The sequence below is a fragment of the Urocitellus parryii genome, chromosome 3 (assembly GCF_045843805.1).
Source record: "Urocitellus parryii isolate mUroPar1 chromosome 3, mUroPar1.hap1, whole genome shotgun sequence".
NCBI lineage: Eukaryota > Metazoa > Chordata > Mammalia > Rodentia > Sciuridae > Urocitellus > Urocitellus parryii.
This window is the reverse complement of record NC_135533.1, coordinates 201263889-201280608: the sequence shown is the minus strand read 5'-3', so window position 1 is coordinate 201280608 and position 16720 is coordinate 201263889. Positions and strand designations below refer to the sequence as shown.

The 16720-nt window shown below is 48.3% G+C and overlaps 1 protein-coding gene across 4 annotated transcripts in view; it reads left to right on the top strand.

Moving 5' to 3' along the window:
- The window catches only part of Fyco1 (FYVE and coiled-coil domain autophagy adaptor 1), a 74101-nt gene that overhangs the window by 17790 nt on the left and 39591 nt on the right, over window positions 1-16720 (top strand). For all 4 annotated transcript variants that reach the window (XM_026390082.2, XM_026390081.2, XM_026390083.2 and 1 more), the window contains exons 5-13: window positions 1873-1979; window positions 3379-3522; window positions 7000-7090; window positions 7660-10068; window positions 11097-11189; window positions 11738-11856; window positions 13573-13740; window positions 15240-15389; window positions 16168-16379. In XM_026390082.2, the coding sequence (XP_026245867.2) occupies window positions 1873-1979; window positions 3379-3522; window positions 7000-7090; window positions 7660-10068; window positions 11097-11189; window positions 11738-11856; window positions 13573-13740; window positions 15240-15389; window positions 16168-16379 (3493 nt within the window). The remainder of the gene's footprint in view (window positions 1-1872; window positions 1980-3378; window positions 3523-6999; window positions 7091-7659; window positions 10069-11096; window positions 11190-11737; window positions 11857-13572; window positions 13741-15239; window positions 15390-16167; window positions 16380-16720) is intronic.

Below are 16720 nucleotides of genomic sequence, written 5' to 3'. Positions count from 1 at the left end.
TAAAAGGTTTTACTGTTCTAAAGGCTGTGATATTGGTCAATATGCCAAGAATAAGAACAGGCTCCTGATTTGGAAGCTTATAGTGGAGGACAGGGGGGAGGGGGTCTTGTTAAATTCTGCAGGGCTGTGGGGAAGTGTGTTTTGCTCACCTGTTTCCATTGGCCTGAGTTTCCTGGTTATCCTTCTGAGCACTTTTTCTCACCTCACTCCTCAGTGGAAAGAGTATTTGGACATGGGAATGTCATTGAGAGTCTCCCCTGGGCCTCTGTAGAGGTCACCTCTCTGTACACATGCCATGGCAGTTTTTATAAAGTCAGGAAGTCAGGCCACTGCCAGCCTTCACTTCTGGGTGTCCTGACTATACACCAGACTCACGTGGAAAATTGTCACAGTTTCTGTAAGTCATGAGGTTTCACACCTTTTTATTTTTTAAAACCACTTCATGTTCTAGTATTGCTTCCTTGAGTTGGCAATAAGAAGACCTAGCTCTGAGCTAATGGTGTTACAAGCTGCTGGATGTTTACATCATTCATGTGCCAGTGCTTGAGGCGCCTCCGCATATATCCCGTGTCCACCCAGGGCCTCAGTTAACATCTCCATAGAATGAGGTTTAGCACCTTCTTTCTGTGAAACCACTGCTACCCCATCTCCCACCACATTCTTGACCTTTGAAGCAGGTCAGAGGAGTGGGAAGCATTGGTCCCTGACTCACCCCTCTCAGCCAGAGCCTGAAAGAATAGGTGCATGTGGTAGTTTGGGGCGCTGTGGGGTGGGGGGGCAGTTTGAATCTCACCTACTTCAATTGGGCTTCTAGGGCTGACCTATCAGAAATATGAATCCTAATTTGCAGACTAGTCTCAAGTGTCCTCTATAGCTGGCCCCTTTATTCCATCTGTCTTGGCTGCCACGTGTTCCCAGCTGCCATGGTTTGGCTGCCTTGTGGCAGAATACTCCATACTCTGACCAGAATACTCCATCACCATCTCAACAGACTTCCAGAAACCTCCTCAAAAACCATGTTGTAAGTGGTAACTTTAAACCTTAAGATGGTTCCAATCAGACCTCGTCTTTCATTTGAACTGGTTTTGTAGTTTGGACATTGTAGGATGGTTTCAAAGACCTGCCTGCCACCTGGGCCCTTCTGTGCCACCCAGCACTGTGTGACGGGCCTCCTGGAGATCCCTGCTCTCACCCCCTGGGCATGCTCTGACTAAATACAGTAAGATGCATATCTGAAAAGAAACCAAAGCAACCAGGGAAGTGCTGACAGTCATGTGAATTTTATGGATGGTTTTATGGGGACAGAGGAGGCTATTATACATATGGTGAATCTCCCCCCCACACACACACACCCTCCTCTGCCTTTGCCCTCTCTTCCTTTTTTTCCATGTGCCCCAGCGAAGCCCCTGAGGCTTCTTCCCTGTACCTGCCCCCAAACACCTTAAAAACAAGCCCAACAGTAGCCAACTCATTACAACAGTAGCCTTCAATTCCAAATTAACGTTCCAAATTAAAGAGTTTCATGTTTGACCCAGGAATTCTGATGGAGCATAGGAGGGAGAATGTCATTCTAATAGAATCCACAGGGATTTGAGAGCATCTCATTCACACATCTTCCTTCACACAAATGCAGGCCTCTCGATTATTGTCAAATGTAGACCTGCAAGAATTGACCTACTGCAGGCCTCACCCTGGAGTGACATTATCAAGTGCTTTGTGTCCTTTGAGGGACACAAGTGAAGCCACTATGTAGGGTAGAATTGAACGAGGTGTTCTGCCCTGTGTCTGGTTTTTGCAAGTCCTCCCTTGGGCCAGGTCTGTATTTGGAGTCAGCTAACAGCTCTTCCTCTCTATGTAATCTGCTTTTTCTAGCTTCGAACATCTCTGGGGAAAGGAAGAGCCTTTATTCGCTACTCTTTGGTGCATCAGCGGTTGGCAGACACCTTACAGCAGTGCTTCATGAATACCAAAGTGACCAGGTAAATGCAGGACAGCTTCATCCTATACCACTGAGATACGAACTGACATCCCTTCTTAATAACAATGACAGCTCCTCTAGTAGTACCCATTCATGTCACCCGTAGCAGACACCTGCTGCGTCCTTCCACATCCATCGTTCTTCTCTGCCCCTCCTACCACAGTCCTTGAGCATGGGGGGCAGGCAGCCCTGAGTTTGTACAGGTGAGAAAAGGGGGCTCAGTCCAATTAAATGCCTTTCTCTAGGCCCCCCTGAGCTGAGCTGTGGAGTCAGAGCTTACAGCCAGGTCTCCTAACACAGTGCCAGGAAATTTTCTCTAGGGCTCCTGGATGTCAGTGTTTGAGGACAGTTGCAACCGTGGCCTCTCAGTAGAACTGCCTGTTGGGTTTTGAACTCCAGTGAACCTGGGTCCTCACCTGCTGCAGCAGTCAGCACTTACCAGTGTATCCGGGCTTCCTGGAGAGCATGAGGGGTGGCCAAGGGTGTGAGCTGCTGCAGGGCCCAGGTTGTCTGTGTGTCAGCCTTTGGATCACTAGTGCTGCAGCCTTAGTCAGGAAGAGAAGAGGGAGGAGAGAGACTGGATTGAGAGTGTGAGGAATGGGCATTAGATTAGGAGCTGCAGACCAGCCATTACAGCTAGACTTCTTTGGGTTGCCCAGCATCCATTTACCAGCAGTGCCTCACCTCTCCTCACCTCTAGTTAGTCAAAGAAATCACTTTTGAATTAAAAAAAAAAAAAATCTATCATGAGAGAATGTTTTGTTTCATTTGTCACCTTTAAGGTTGAGTGGCTTAAGGACAGGCTTCTTTTGCTGGTGACAGGTCTTGTGAGTTGTGCGAGTTGAAAACATTTGCCCATTTGATTTGAAGAATAGTTTTCTCTAGATGTTTGGTGAAGATAATTATGAACAACTTGGCTTCATCACAGTCTACAGACATTAGCCAAGTTACCTACACTCATCAGCATTATCTTTTTTAGTTTTTGTTGCTTCATGTGAAACAAAACAACCTCTGCCTCTAAGCTCAGTTGGTATTTCTGGCTAGGTAGCTGTTGCTTGGCTTTTAAACTGGTGTCTGAACAGAAATTAGCAGTGAGTTAGCTTGATGTCTCATATTTAGCTCTTGAAAGGAATAGAAGGTAAGATTACTTTTCAAAAGGGAAGTGTTCTGTCAGCCAAAATTGCCATTTCTTGGCAAGTAACTGAGATTTAAGGCTTTTCACATCCTCTTTGAGAAATAGGTATAAGTAATAAGTGATTAAACATCTAGATCATGGTAGTGATTTCTTTGATGAAGAGTAGGCTTATTTCAGAGTTACATACTCCTACAGTGAAAATGAAATTGGTTTACATGTGTGTCTTTCGTTAATTTAGTAACCCACACATTTTGTTTTCCTCCAGCGACTGGTACTATGCAAGAAGCCCCTTTCTGAAGCCAAAGCTGAGCTCTGACATCGTGGGCCAACTCTATGAATTGACTGAGGTTCAGTTTGACCTGGCATCGAGAGGCTATGATTTGGATGCTGCCTGGCCAACATTTGCCAGGTACTTAGAGGAATCACTGGTTTAAAAAGTCAGGGAGAGACAGGGCTGGGGTTGTGGCTCAGAGATAGAGCATTCACCTACCAGGCATGAGGCACCAGGTTCAAGCCTCAGCACCGCATAAAAATTTAAAAAATAAAGATTAAAAAAAAAAGTCAGGGAAAGAGATGTTTGAAGTGTTGAAGACAGCCACCAATCCACTCAAAGCAATTTTGCTTGCTCAGTAAATTGCATCCAGGTTTGCACCCCTTCTACCTGTTAATTTTGCAGACTTTGGTGAGTCGTGTCTAAGATAACATCTAAAGGCTCCAACCATAACCCAGCCTAATTGGCCATGTGGTATGAGTCAGTGGAGATGTGAGGCTTAAGATTTTTAGAAATTTTAAGGGACTTGTTGGTGTGGGAGTAAGGGAGGTGGATCTGGGCTTTCCCCATTGTGTTTGCCCATTGTCACAGAGGCTATCTCAGTTGTAGGAAAGGGAACAAAAGTCCCATCTTATCTCTTGTTAGGCTTGCTGGAAAGATTGCTGTCCCTCCTTTTTTTCTGTCTGAAGGTCAGCAAGTCAGCCAAGGTGTGATGAGCACACCATCAGAGAGCTCACAGTGTGAGGAAACAGGATCAGAGGGTAGAGGAGCTGGTGGGCAGCAGGGCCCAGGCACCAGACTCTGGTTGAACTCGAGCTAACATTCATTGTTGTGTTTTGCTTTCTGCTAAAAGAATTTTCTAATTTCAATACTCTTATAGTTTATTAGGAAATACTTTCTACGTAAGGAAAAGTACTGATTCTAATATGATAGCCATGTAGCAACCACCAAGATTTCATCTCAAACATTTGGCCACGTTCAGATGTCCTGTTTTAAACTTTAATTTTGAGTCATTATAGAGTGTTTTAAATGTTGCAAAAATAGTACAGAGTACTTATCTGGCCTTCATCCTGATCCCCAGTTGTTAATATTTTATTGCAATTGTTTATCGTTCTTTCTCTTTATATGTATAGGCTGCTTTATTTCCTAAGCCATTCAAAAGGAAGTTGCAGGCTTGATTTCTCTGTTCTCTTAAGTACCTACGTATAGTTATTAAAATCAAAAAATTAACACTGGCAGGATATTGCTGTCTTTTCTATGGACTTTACTCATACTTTACAAATTGTTTCCATGTCTTTTATAATCCAAGATCCAGTCCAGGATCACATGTTGCAGTGATCTGCCTCTCTAGTTCCCTTTAACTTGGAACTGTTTCTCTTCTTTACCTCTCGTGATGCTAGCATTTTTGAAAAGTACAGGCTAGTTATTTTTTAAATCATCCCTTCATTTCAGTTTGTCTGGTGTTTCTTTGTTGTTAGATTAGGTTAAGCATTTTTTGCAGAAATACCTCAAATGTTGTGTCCTCCTCAGCCCAGTATATCCGGAGGCACATGATGTTGATTGGTTTCATTAAGATAGTATATGCCAGGTAATATAATCAGCATGTGTCCTGTGGGGAGATTCTTTGAGATTCCTAGTATCCTCTTTCTCAAATGTCTCTCCTCTAGTAGCTTCAGCATCCTGAGAAGTCTTAACCTGAAGCAGTGATTACCATCACACTGATTTTCTAACTCCATCATTCTTTCTTCATTATTAGTTGGCATTCTGCTGTAAGGGAGACCTTTTCTTTCTTCCTCATTTATTTATTCATTTATATCCGTACTGACTCAGAATTCACACTTGATTCAGTGGGTTGTGTTCTATCACTGTCATTATTCATTTTGAAACTTAAATTATCCCATACTCAGCCACTGGGAGTCCCTTCAGGTGGGTGCTGGTTGGGGTTTTTCAGAAATAAAATGTTGTACATTCAGCTAAAAGCCCCACTCCACTGCCATCTTCCTCGTTTCCTTTTCTCCCTTTCCAGATGTGGTTACAGCCCCATCGTTGATGCGTGCAATTTCCAAAAGTTCTTCTTTTTACTATGTGTGTGTCCATAAATGTTTTGACTGTACATAGTTTTGTATACGTATATTTTTTAAATAGGCAGACATTGTATCATGAGATAACAACCCTTCACCACTTGCCTTTATCACTTCAGCCTGTTCTGAAATTTTTACCTGTGTTTGCCTGTGGAGTTCTATGGTTATAGAGAAGGAATGGGCAAATCACAGCCCCCAGGGCCTTGTGGAACCCAACTTTGCCATCTGTTTACATATTGTCTGTGGCTGCTCTCATGCCACAGTGATAGCTGAATTGTGACGGAGACCATATACACCACAAGCCCAAATTATTTATTGTCTGGCCCTTTACAAGAGAAAAATGCTGACCCATGGTATAGAGTATTCTGCTGTGTGAGTACCCACTGCATATCTGATTCCCTAGCTATAGAGTTAGGCTGATTCCACTTTTTCCACGGTTACAGTATTTCCCAAACATCCCTCTTTATCTCCTTATGCACACATGCAACTATCTTTGGGATAGATACTGACAAGGATAATTGCTGGGTTGTGGAGAATATCGAGTTGGACCATACAATAATTTTTATTTTTAGGTCATATATGATAATTCTGATGGGGTAAAACTGTGTTTAGATTGCAGTGTTCCTGCTAAACAAGTTACCACATAGTCTTTGTATTTCTAGACTCATGCTAGCTAGCCAATATACCTTTCTGCTGTAAAGTAAATATTCTCTATCTACATTGTCCAATGTGGTTACATGATCTAGAAGCAGATCTTCCAGCCACAATATATATGTGTAATGTAAAGTGATGATCATAAGCCCCAAACACGAGTGACCTTTTTAACCAAATTGACTTCTACTTGCTCCTCACTATATGATTGATCAGGGCAGGCACTAAAAGCTCAAAGAAAATTTATACAAAAATTGGAAAATATGTTTACTTAATTCTTTTTTGGCAGTGGAGGGAAGCCATGATGTTTAAACTGTAACTATGGAGTCGGTGTCACAGACCAACATAGATGTGCTGTTCAGTGGAAGGTGTTTACACTGTATCTGGGAAGGCAGTGTCCCTGTGTTAGTCCATTCTGCATCTCTATAGTGAAATACCTGAGGCAGGCTAACTTTATAAAGGGGTTTATTTAACTCATAGTTTTGGAGTCTGAAAACCCAAACAGCATTGCTCAGACTCTGGCAAGGGCCCCCCTGATTTCATCACTTCATGGTGGGTGGCAGTGGTGGGAGCCATGTGTGGGAGCAAGCGATCACATCTCTAAAATGGGAAGCCAGAAGCTAAGGTTCCCCAGTCCCTTCCAAGGGCATGCCCCCAGTTGATCTAGGGCTTCCCATTAGGCCACACCTTGGAAAGGTCCCACCACCTCTTATCATTGCCACCCTAGATTCCAAACTCCCAGCAGGTGAACCCTTGGGTTCACATGTCCAAATCATAGCAGACCCCTACCACTACCTGGTTGCACAGTGACCACCAAGGTCTGTGCACGAATGTGTGTGTTTACTGCTCTGAATACAGGTGTGTCTGTTGTGTGACCTCACAGGAGGACACTGGCTGCCGGCTCTTCTGCTTACCTATGGAAACCCCCCAGCCGAAGTTCCAGCATGAGCAGTTTGGTGAGCAGCTACTTGCAGGTAATGCTGAAAACACTGGGGATTGCCTTGCAATTGTGTCAACAGGGTATGTTCTTGCCCCTAGTGACTCAAGAGTGATATCCTCAAATACCTGTTGTTTCAGCCAGAGCAGAATAACCTCTAAAGTTATATCTGCTACTTCCTGGAGTTCAGATTTTTACAATTAAATACATTTAGGCCTTTTTTAAGTTTAAAGATTTTAATGGATCTTGAAAGAAACAGACTAGCACTGGAGGTGGGTGTGGTACAATGGGCAAGCGACAATTTAAATATAACTGAGTTTAGATTGTCTAAGAGCCAACATCCATTCAGTTAACTCTGTTGAAGAGGCCAGACAGGAAATGCATGTGTGCATGTCAGGGGAGCTCACACACCTGGCCTCATGGCTTTGGAATATACGCTGATCTCCTTGTGGCACAAGCTTTGAACAAAAGTGTTCTGGTCCTTTGAATAGCTTGTTGACTCATCGTAAGTCAGTTATTTTTACTTCTGCTCTCATTAAACTCTAAAGCTTCTCCAGGTAGCTTTACCCTAAAACCACTTGTCTTTTGTGTTCCCCCACCACCCAGGCTCAGGAGATGGCCTCCAGCTTTGACCTGAGCAGTCCCCTAAACAACGAGGCCCTGGAGGGCTTTGATGAGATGCGGCTAGAGCTGGACCAGCTGGAGATGCGGGAGAAGCAACTGCAGGAGCGTGTGCAGCAACTGGACAGGGAGAACCAGGAGCTAAGGGCAGCGGTCAGCACGCAGGGGGAGCAGCTACAGGTGGAGAAGGAGAGGGGACACACTGCGGCAGAGGACAACATGCGCCTCATGGGCCTGGTAACCGAGCTCCAGAAGCAGTGCGAGGTCACCCAGGCTACCCAGAACACTGTGAAGGAGTTGCAGATATGCCTACAGGCCCTGGAGCTGGGTGTGGCCATGAAGGAAGATGGCCACTCAACTCTGCAGCAGCTGGAGGCCTTGCTGCAGCCCCTGGCACGGGAGCTTGAGGCTACACGGGATTCCCTGGGCAAGAAGGATCAGCTTCTAACCAGACTCTCGAACTGGCTGGCCAGGGCTGAGCAGAAGGCAGATCCAGCACTGGACACAGAGTGGCAGCAAGAACACATGCCCACTGACTCGACCCTAAAGATCAAGGAGCTGGGGGAAAAGCTTCAGGCCCTAGAAAGGGAGAGCACCAAGGTCCAGGAGCTCAACCGGCAGCAGAGTGCCCAGCTGGAGCAGCTGGCCAAGGAGCTTCAACTGAAGGAGGAGGCTGTGGCTGGCCTGGAGCGCCAAGTGAAGGAGAATGCCCCACTCCAGGAAGAGCTGTCTGGGAAGGGGCAGGAGGTAGCCCTGCTCCAGCAACAGCTGCAAGAGTCACTGGCCCACTTAAGCTCCCTGAAGGAGGAGCTGGCAGGGGTAAGACAGGAAGAACAGCGGTGGCGGGAAGAGAAGGAGCTGCTGGAGCAGGAGGCTAGGTCGCAGACCCGGCAGCTACAGCTCCTGGAGACCCAGCTGGCCCAGGTGAATCAGCGTGTGAGCAACCTGGAGGAGCAGAAGAAGCAGCTCATCCAGGACAAGGACCACCTCAACCAGAAGGTGGGCACGTTGGAGCGGCTTGCTGAGCAGCCAAGTTCAGAGCAGCCCTTGACCAGTGAGAGGAGTGAGTCCCTGGGCCCTCTGCACAACACCTTGCAACAGCCCTCTGAGAGGTCTGAGGAGGGGCAGCAGTGCCTGCTGAAGGGACAGATGGACAGCGCTGAGGGGCAGCAGGGCACCCAGGAGGAGGAGCTCCAGCAAGCCAACAGGGAGCTGCAGAAAGAGTTGCAGAACATGGTTGAGCGCAACCAGCTCCTGGAGGGCAAGCTGCAGGCCCTGCAGGCTGATTACCAGGCCCTGCAGCAGCGGGAGGCGGCCATCCAGGGCTCCCTGTCCTCTCTGGAGGCTGAGCAGGCCAGCATCCGGCAGCTGGGTGACCAGATGGAGGCCAGTCTCCTGGCTGTAAGGAAGGCCAAGGAGACCATGAAGGCCCAGGTTGCCGAGAAGGAGGCTGCCCTGCAGAGTAAGGAGGGTGAGTGCCAGCAGCTCCGGAAGGAGGCAGAACAGTGCCGGCAGTTGGCAGAGGCCCAGAGCCAGGAGCTCAGAGCTCTAGAGAGCCAGTGCCACCAGCAGACCCAGCTGATTGAGACCCTCACCACAAAGGAAGGCCAGCAAGGGCTCGGCCCACCCCAAGATGACGCAGTCCAGCTGGCCATATCTCAAGCGCAGCTGGAAATCCATCAGGGGGAGGCCCAGCGGCTGCAGGCTAAGGTGGTAGAGCTCCAGGCCAAGCTCCAAGCAGCCCTAGATGACCAGGACAAGGTGCAGAGCCAGTTGTGTGTGGCTGAGGCAGTTCTGAGGGAGCACAAGACCCTGGTGCAGCAGCTAAAGGAGCAGAATGAAGCCCTCAACAGGACCCACGTCCAGGAGCTGCTGCAGTGCTCAGAGCGGGAAGGGACGCTGCAGGAAGAGAAGGCTGATGAAGCCCAGCAGAGAGAGCAGGAGCTGCAGGCCCTGCGGGAGGCACTGACCCAAGCAAAATGCACCTCTGAGGAAGCCCAACTGGAGCACGCTGAACTGCAAGAGCAACTGCACCGGGCTAACACTGACACGGCCGAGCTGGGCATCCAGGTCTGCGCACTGACTGCAGAGAAGGAGCGGGTGGAGGGAGCACTGGCTTGTGCTGCCCAGGAGCTCCGGGACTCCAAAGAGGCAGCTTTGAGGGAGCGAGAGGTCCTGGAGCGCCAAGTGGCCAGGCTGCAGCAGGAGAAGGAGAACTTGCAGGAGAAGCTGAAGGCAGCCGAGGAGGCAGCCCGCTCCCTGCCTGGCCTGCAGGCCCAGCTGGCCCAGGCCGAGCAGCAGGCCCAGAGCCTTCGGGAGGCTGCACAGCAGGAGCATGACACTCTCAAGTTCCAGTTGAGCACTGAGATCATGGACTATCAGAGCAGACTGAAGGTAATCCTAGCTTCAACCATCGGGTCCATGAGAGGCTGTCCCTGCAGCCAAGAGACAGGTGAAGGCCACAGAATATACTTGAGGTACAGGCCAACAGGGGCAGTCCCCTCCTGCTGTTATAGCTCCAGGAGCGCCTTCTCTATAGGAACTTGTTAGGAACAGAATACTGGGGAGTGATGCCTTACCTACATGTCTAAACTCAAGGCCATGGCAGATGAGATTAGACCACACAGACGTTTTTAAATGAGTAGCCAACATTTAAAGAGCAGGATGTTTACAAATTCAGTTTTGTGGCTTCTTTTGAAATCTCAAGATCTAAAAGCCTTCATCTGCTTTCCTACATGGCAACAGACAGCAGGCGCTTGACAGTGGCTACCCACTTCAAAGCAGCACGCATCCTCTGGTTTCCTCTTGCACTCATATGTGCCAGCCCCATTGGGCATGTTAGTTTCCAAGCCCTGCCTTGGCCCCTGGAAACCCCTATAGAGAACCAGGTCCTGGCTCAGGTCCTGTCTCTGGGTCCCAGCTCCTTCAGATGCTCTACCCATAGATGCAGTATAGGGAGCTTGACCCCGTTTTTCACAAGGTCCTTGGGACAGACAAGTTTGTGAGGTCAGCAGTTACCACGCGCCTGAGGCTGCTCGAAGAAAACAAAGCCAGGGGGCTTGTCACTAGTCTGTCTGCCTCAAGGCCTCTGCACTCTCAGGCCACTCCTCACCCTCCATTCTTAGGCAGCTCCACGCACCTCCCCAGAAGTGCCTCCCACCCTAGGGCACTCTGCCCCATGAAGCTCCAGATGAGACTCACAGGCCACATTTTCCCTTCACAGAAATTAAATTCTAAGTTTGAGGACCAAGCTAAGTCTCTCTCCTTAGTAAGTCTGAAAGTCTTTTGTTACCAGTAGAGCCTAAAGCTTATTGAGAAGACAGTATAGGAAATGAGCCGTGGCTGGTTTTTCCTTGGATGATAAGGCTGAAGGTGTCTCAGCGTGGGCCCATCTCTCATGATCTCTTTCTCATCCTTTCCAGAGTTCCAGCGAGGAGTGCAGAGGCCTCAGGGCCCAGCTTGAGGAACGAGGTCGGCAGCTGCAGGCCGCCGAGGAGGCTGTGGGCAAGCTGAAGGTGGGCTGTGGCCCCCTGTGGACCTGGCAGGGAGAGATCTGGTTTGGGTTCACTGGACCATTTATGAAGGCTCCTCGTAAGCCTTCCTGTTCCCAAGCTGAAGTCTCCATCAGTTCAGACACCCTGTCATCAGTTCATGAACACCTGAGTTTGTGTCCCTATTCCCTGGGCAGATCTGGCTGAGCTGCCAAGTGAAGGAAGGAAGTTGTCCACCTTGGCCATCTCTGTCACGTTCTCTAGCCACTGATTATAAACTGAGCCAGCACAGGGGTGGCATTGGTGCCACAAGTGAATCCTGCTCCCTGCTACTCAACCTCTAGCATTGCTCTTGAGATTCTGTCACCCCTTCAACCACCATGACCAGTTGCAGTTGTTGCTGAGGAGTGTGGCACACAAACACGCAGTGAGGGTCTTGACCTCTTCAAACTTAAAAAACAACAAAAAAATCTTTCCCTTTACAAGGGACCCTGTCAGCTGGTTAGATGGTCTGTGGCACCTCCGGTGGACTTGTGCATGCTGAGTGTCTTCTCCCTGATGTCCCATTCCAGGCCTCCCAAGCAGACATGGGACAGAAGCTGAGCTGCACCAGCAACCGTCTTTCAGAGTGCCAGGCTGCCATGCTGAAGAAGGACAAGGAGGGGGCTGCCCTGCGGGAGAACCTGGAAAGGTGAGTCCACCCACAGAGCATCTGGTGGTTATCAGGGAAGGGGGCGTTTGACGCAGTCATTTAGAGACTCAGCCACTCATACTAGAATGAGGAAACCCTTTTGCACAGAAATCCACAAACCCCGAAAATGCAGGTTCCAGAAGTATGCCACAGAGAAGTTAGTTCCTGCTTGCTGCAGACCACAAAGAGGACACACTCTAGCCACATGCTTGGGGAAAACTAAGCTGAGCTAAAAGTTATGACATAATAATAATAGGGATAATGATAGTCGACATTTAAATAATGCTTAAAATGTTGCAGGCACCACTTTAACTACTTTGCTTGTTCAAGTTGAATATACTTTATCCAAAATGCTTGGGGCCAGAAATCTTTGTGGATTTCAGAACATTTTGGATTAGGAATACTCAACCCATAATTAGCTATTTAATCCCCCTATCCATTCTATGAAGAAGGTATTCTTTTACCCATGAAGAGATCAAATGTACCAAGGACCAGGATCAGCTGTCTTCTTGTTGACACAGGGCAGGGCTTGTTGGAACTGGATTGTCACCAGCAAAGACAGGTGTACCCAGTTGTCCTGAGGCTTTGTCCCTCCCTTTTTAGCCATTGCTGACCTCCTGTCACCACTTGCCTTCTAGACTAGGTCCAGGCTCAGTGAGAGAGCCAGAGTGTTTGATGTTCAGTAGCTAGAATGTGCATTTCTTCTCATCTGCTTTTTCCGGTGTTTGGATCCTGTAGGACCCTGGCTACCCTTAGACAGGTCATGTTCTTCTGATGATTTAAATATTTAAAAAAAAAAAAAAAACCTCAACTTTTTAACCTTTTCCATCCTTTTGTGCTAGTCCGTTCGTTCGTTCTTTCTTTTTTCTTTCTTTCTTTCTCTCTCTCTCCCCCTCGCTCTCTCTTTCTTTCTTTCTTTCTTTTCTTTCAGTTGAACTCAGGGGCACTCATGGTGGGCAGTGTCTAATAAACAACTCTAATAATTTTACACTCGACATGAGGTTAGGTTAGGTACTAACCAGTCTCTCTACAAGGCCCTCTGTTTAAGTGTGCTCTTACAAAGGTCTTGTGGGGCCTGGAAGTTTATAGAGGAAGCTTGGAAACCACCACCATAGGGAGTAGCCAATGGGCCAATTTGGGAAGACGCCCTTGTTCAGCCAGCACCCTCTGTGGTACACTGAGAGACTCCAGAATACTCAGAACAGAGTTCACTGGGCCTTGGAGTGTTCTCAGGGGTAGTCCTGCTGTGGGCTCAGGGCCATGTCCCATGTGTAGAGTACCAAAGATACCTGAGAGCTAGGGTCCCCTCTGTAGCTACCTCCAGGAAGCTGTGCCTCTCCTTTCTGTCCTGACTCCTGTTTTTCCTGCTCCTCTCTCATCATCACCCCAAGAGCCTTGCCCCTCAGGCCCCTCTCCAGGCTTAGTCCCTGTCCAAGACCCAAGGGGTGTAGAGTTCAGGTCACTTGAGTTGTTCCTAGCAACTTAAGATCACCTTACCCTCCCAGAATTTCATTTTTGTGTTGGAGAGGAGGATAAGAAGAGTCTGTTTCTGGAGTAATGCACAACCTGTGAGCAGACACCAAAGGCTCCCTGCTGTGCAGAGGGAAGGCTTAAAGGGCAACAGGACTCCTCATTAGAGGCCAGGGGGAGCCCAGAAGCACCAGGAAGTAGAAAGTTGTGGCTAATCAAGAAAACTTACCACTGTCCCTCCACAAGGACCCAGAAGGAACTTGAAAAGGCCACAATAAAAATCCAAGAGTATTACAACAAACTCTGCCAGGAGGCGAAAGACCGGGAGAGAAATGACCAGAAGATGCTCGCAGACCTGGATGACCTGAACAGAACCAAGAAGTACCTCGAGGAACGGCTGATAGAGCTGCTCAGGTGAGGATCAGCCCAAACACACAGCTGGGGACTTTCTCCAGCACTTGGTTTTCTTTAAGACATTTGACTGCAAAGAACACTTCCATGTTTTTTGCACACCTCCTGTTATTAAGCACTCATGTGCCTGCCGAGTCTGCTTGGGCCCTGGCAGCCTTAGGAGGCTGGATCTCACTGTTCCCACTAGAGCCATCTGGTTTCCATATTGGTATATGATCATCCTCCCACTCTGTGTACCTAGTCACAAGAGTGACAATAAATGATGTTTAATAATTGATAGGATTTCCCTATTCTCTTCCCCTTTCTGATGAGCTCTTTTCTCCTTCTTTACTGTCCCACTTCCCCCAACGTCAGGGTATGCTATGCCTACATCTCCTCATTCCTTAGGGATTATAAAATAATGATAGTCAAACTGCAACTCATTTGCAAGTTGGCAAACTGCCTGCACGTTGCAGACTTAAAACTCGGCATTTGTGCCCTCCTAACTCAGCCATTGTCATGAGGGCTGTGACAGAAAAGCCCAGTGGCATTCCTGATAGCATTCGCATAGTCCAGGATGTGGGTACCCAGACTTCCGGGAACAGAAAGATCAGATGCTGTGAACCAGCTGGGAAAACAGGGCTAGTCCAGAGAACAAGTCTTCTTGTCTTCTGACAATTTCAAGTGTCCTGGAATAGGTCAGTCATTTCCATATTAAGGCTTTTTTTACTTAAGGAAAGAGGTCTGTGGTTGATTTGGGCTTCCTGGCTGGTGATGGAGCCAATTTTTTTTTAGGACCCAAGTGGCTCTATTATTATGTCAGCAATTCTGAGACCACATCAGTCCTCAGGATGCTGGCTGGGGTTCCAAATGCGAAAAAGCCAAACTTACCACTTCAGGAACTAGAAGCCCCGAAAATGACCACTAGCAGACATGAGGACATCTCTGCATACATCCCCTGGTGCATCAGGCAGACCTTTCTGAAAAGCCTCACTCTTCCCATGTGACCACCAACAGTGACCATACCATCAAAGGAAGTTAGCATCTGATCAGATTTTTAAGCTGGGGATTTTGATCTTTACCAGTGATTAGTGGTTATTTGAATAAACCGTAACATGAAGGGCTTTGAGCACATTAAGATTCAGCCAGGAAGTACGTTCTTCCTGGGCTTATTGCACAGATTTACACATTTACTGTCCACGTGCACAGCATGTTTTAGTGTGAACCACAGGGGTCATCTGCAGTGTTGTTTAGATAGCCCAGTGGCACATGACCCATGTCAGTTCTGGCTGTTCCTTGCAGTTGACATGCCTCCTGTTTGCGCCTACATACATGGTGTCAGTAAAGAACCTGCATGTTTGGGTTGACAGAGGAGACCTAGCATGGGAACAGAGGGCATTTATAAGGTGAGAGTGCATTTTCCTCCTAGGACTTGGGAAGTTTGACATCAGTCTTCTGAAATGAAGCAAGGATAATTCTCTTATTCTCATGGATTCTTTCTTCTAATGTGATTTTTGTCCCAGGGACAAGGATGCTCTCTGGCAGAAGTCAGATGCCCTGGAATTCCAGCAGAAGCTCAGTGCTGAGGAGAGGTGGCTTGGGGACACGGAGGCAAACCACTGCCACGACTGCAAGCGAGAGTTCAGCTGGATGGTGCGGCGGCACCACTGCAGGTCAGCAGTGCTCTCAGACCACCAACGAAACCCTGTTCTGCAAGCCCAGAACCACAGCCAGTGGCCCTGAACAGGGAATCTGGGACAAGTGTGGGTACCATGGCCAACTCTCTAGGAAGAGCAGGTTTCTTATTGACTTGGGGAAGCAGGTGAGGAGGGTGTATTAGTTGGGGTCCTAGCAAGACGCTCAGGAAAGACTTACATACAGGTGTGGATAGGATTAAGGGGACCCCCAGGGATGTGGCCCATCAGAGACCAGCAACCCTTTGGCTACTCCCACGGGGAGCCAGGAGGAAAGTATTGCTGGAACCCAGCAAGAGCTGGTCCTGAGGCTTCTGAAGGGGAACCTGGGCAGTGCCAGAGGTGCACAGACCTCCAAGGGCCTAGAAAAGGTGGGTGAAGATGAAGGGCAGGTTGGAGCTGGGGCAGATGGAGAATGGTCAGCACAGGCCTGTGAGCATCTGGTCTCTTAGAGCCTTAGCCCCTGAGCTGTGGAATGCACTCCTGCAGCGTGGTGTCAGGGAAAGAGGGTTCAGCCACACTCTCTCCTGCCTCCCAAGACTTATGGGAGTAAACTGTTCTCCCCACCGAACTTGCCAGGATGCCTTTAATGGAGTCTTATGCAGTAGGCTTACATTCGCCCTCTACACCAAGAGCATAGCCAGGTCTAGAGAGCCATGTGGCTCCAAAGCCCGACACAGAGCCCAGTCTGGAGCTGAGCAGATTGTGAAGACCCACAGGGCCTCATCCTTACAGCTCCACCCTGTTTCATTTCCAGGATATGTGGCCGCATCTTCTGTTACTACTGCTGCAACAACTATGTCCTGATCAAGCACAGTGGCAAGAAGGAACGCTGCTGCCGAGCCTGTTTCCGGAAGTTCAGTGAAGGCCCTGGCTCTCCTGATAGCACCAGCTCAGGCACTAGCCAGGGAGAGCTCAGTCCCATGTTGTCACCAACCCAAGCTGGGTCCCAGGCCATAGGAAACCAAGGTCAGCTTTTGCCTGCTACATTCTAGGTGTCACCCCTTCCCCACTGTGGTTAATTAGCATTAGCAAGCTCAGTTCAATGTCTTCCAAACTTAGATGTCAAAGAGGCACTAAAAATATGCCCCACCAATCTTGAGACTTTCTTGTTGATATAATTGGGATTAAAAAGAGAATACCCTTTTCCTGATATGATCCAGGGTGATTTAACTTGAGACCTGGGTACATATGTACCAGTGGAATACATTCCACACTTTGGAAAATTCTGTCCTCCAGACCCTCAGCCCTGGTATCCATCCTCCCTTCCATAGTAACCGAAGACCATGATTTGTACCTGGAACAGCCCA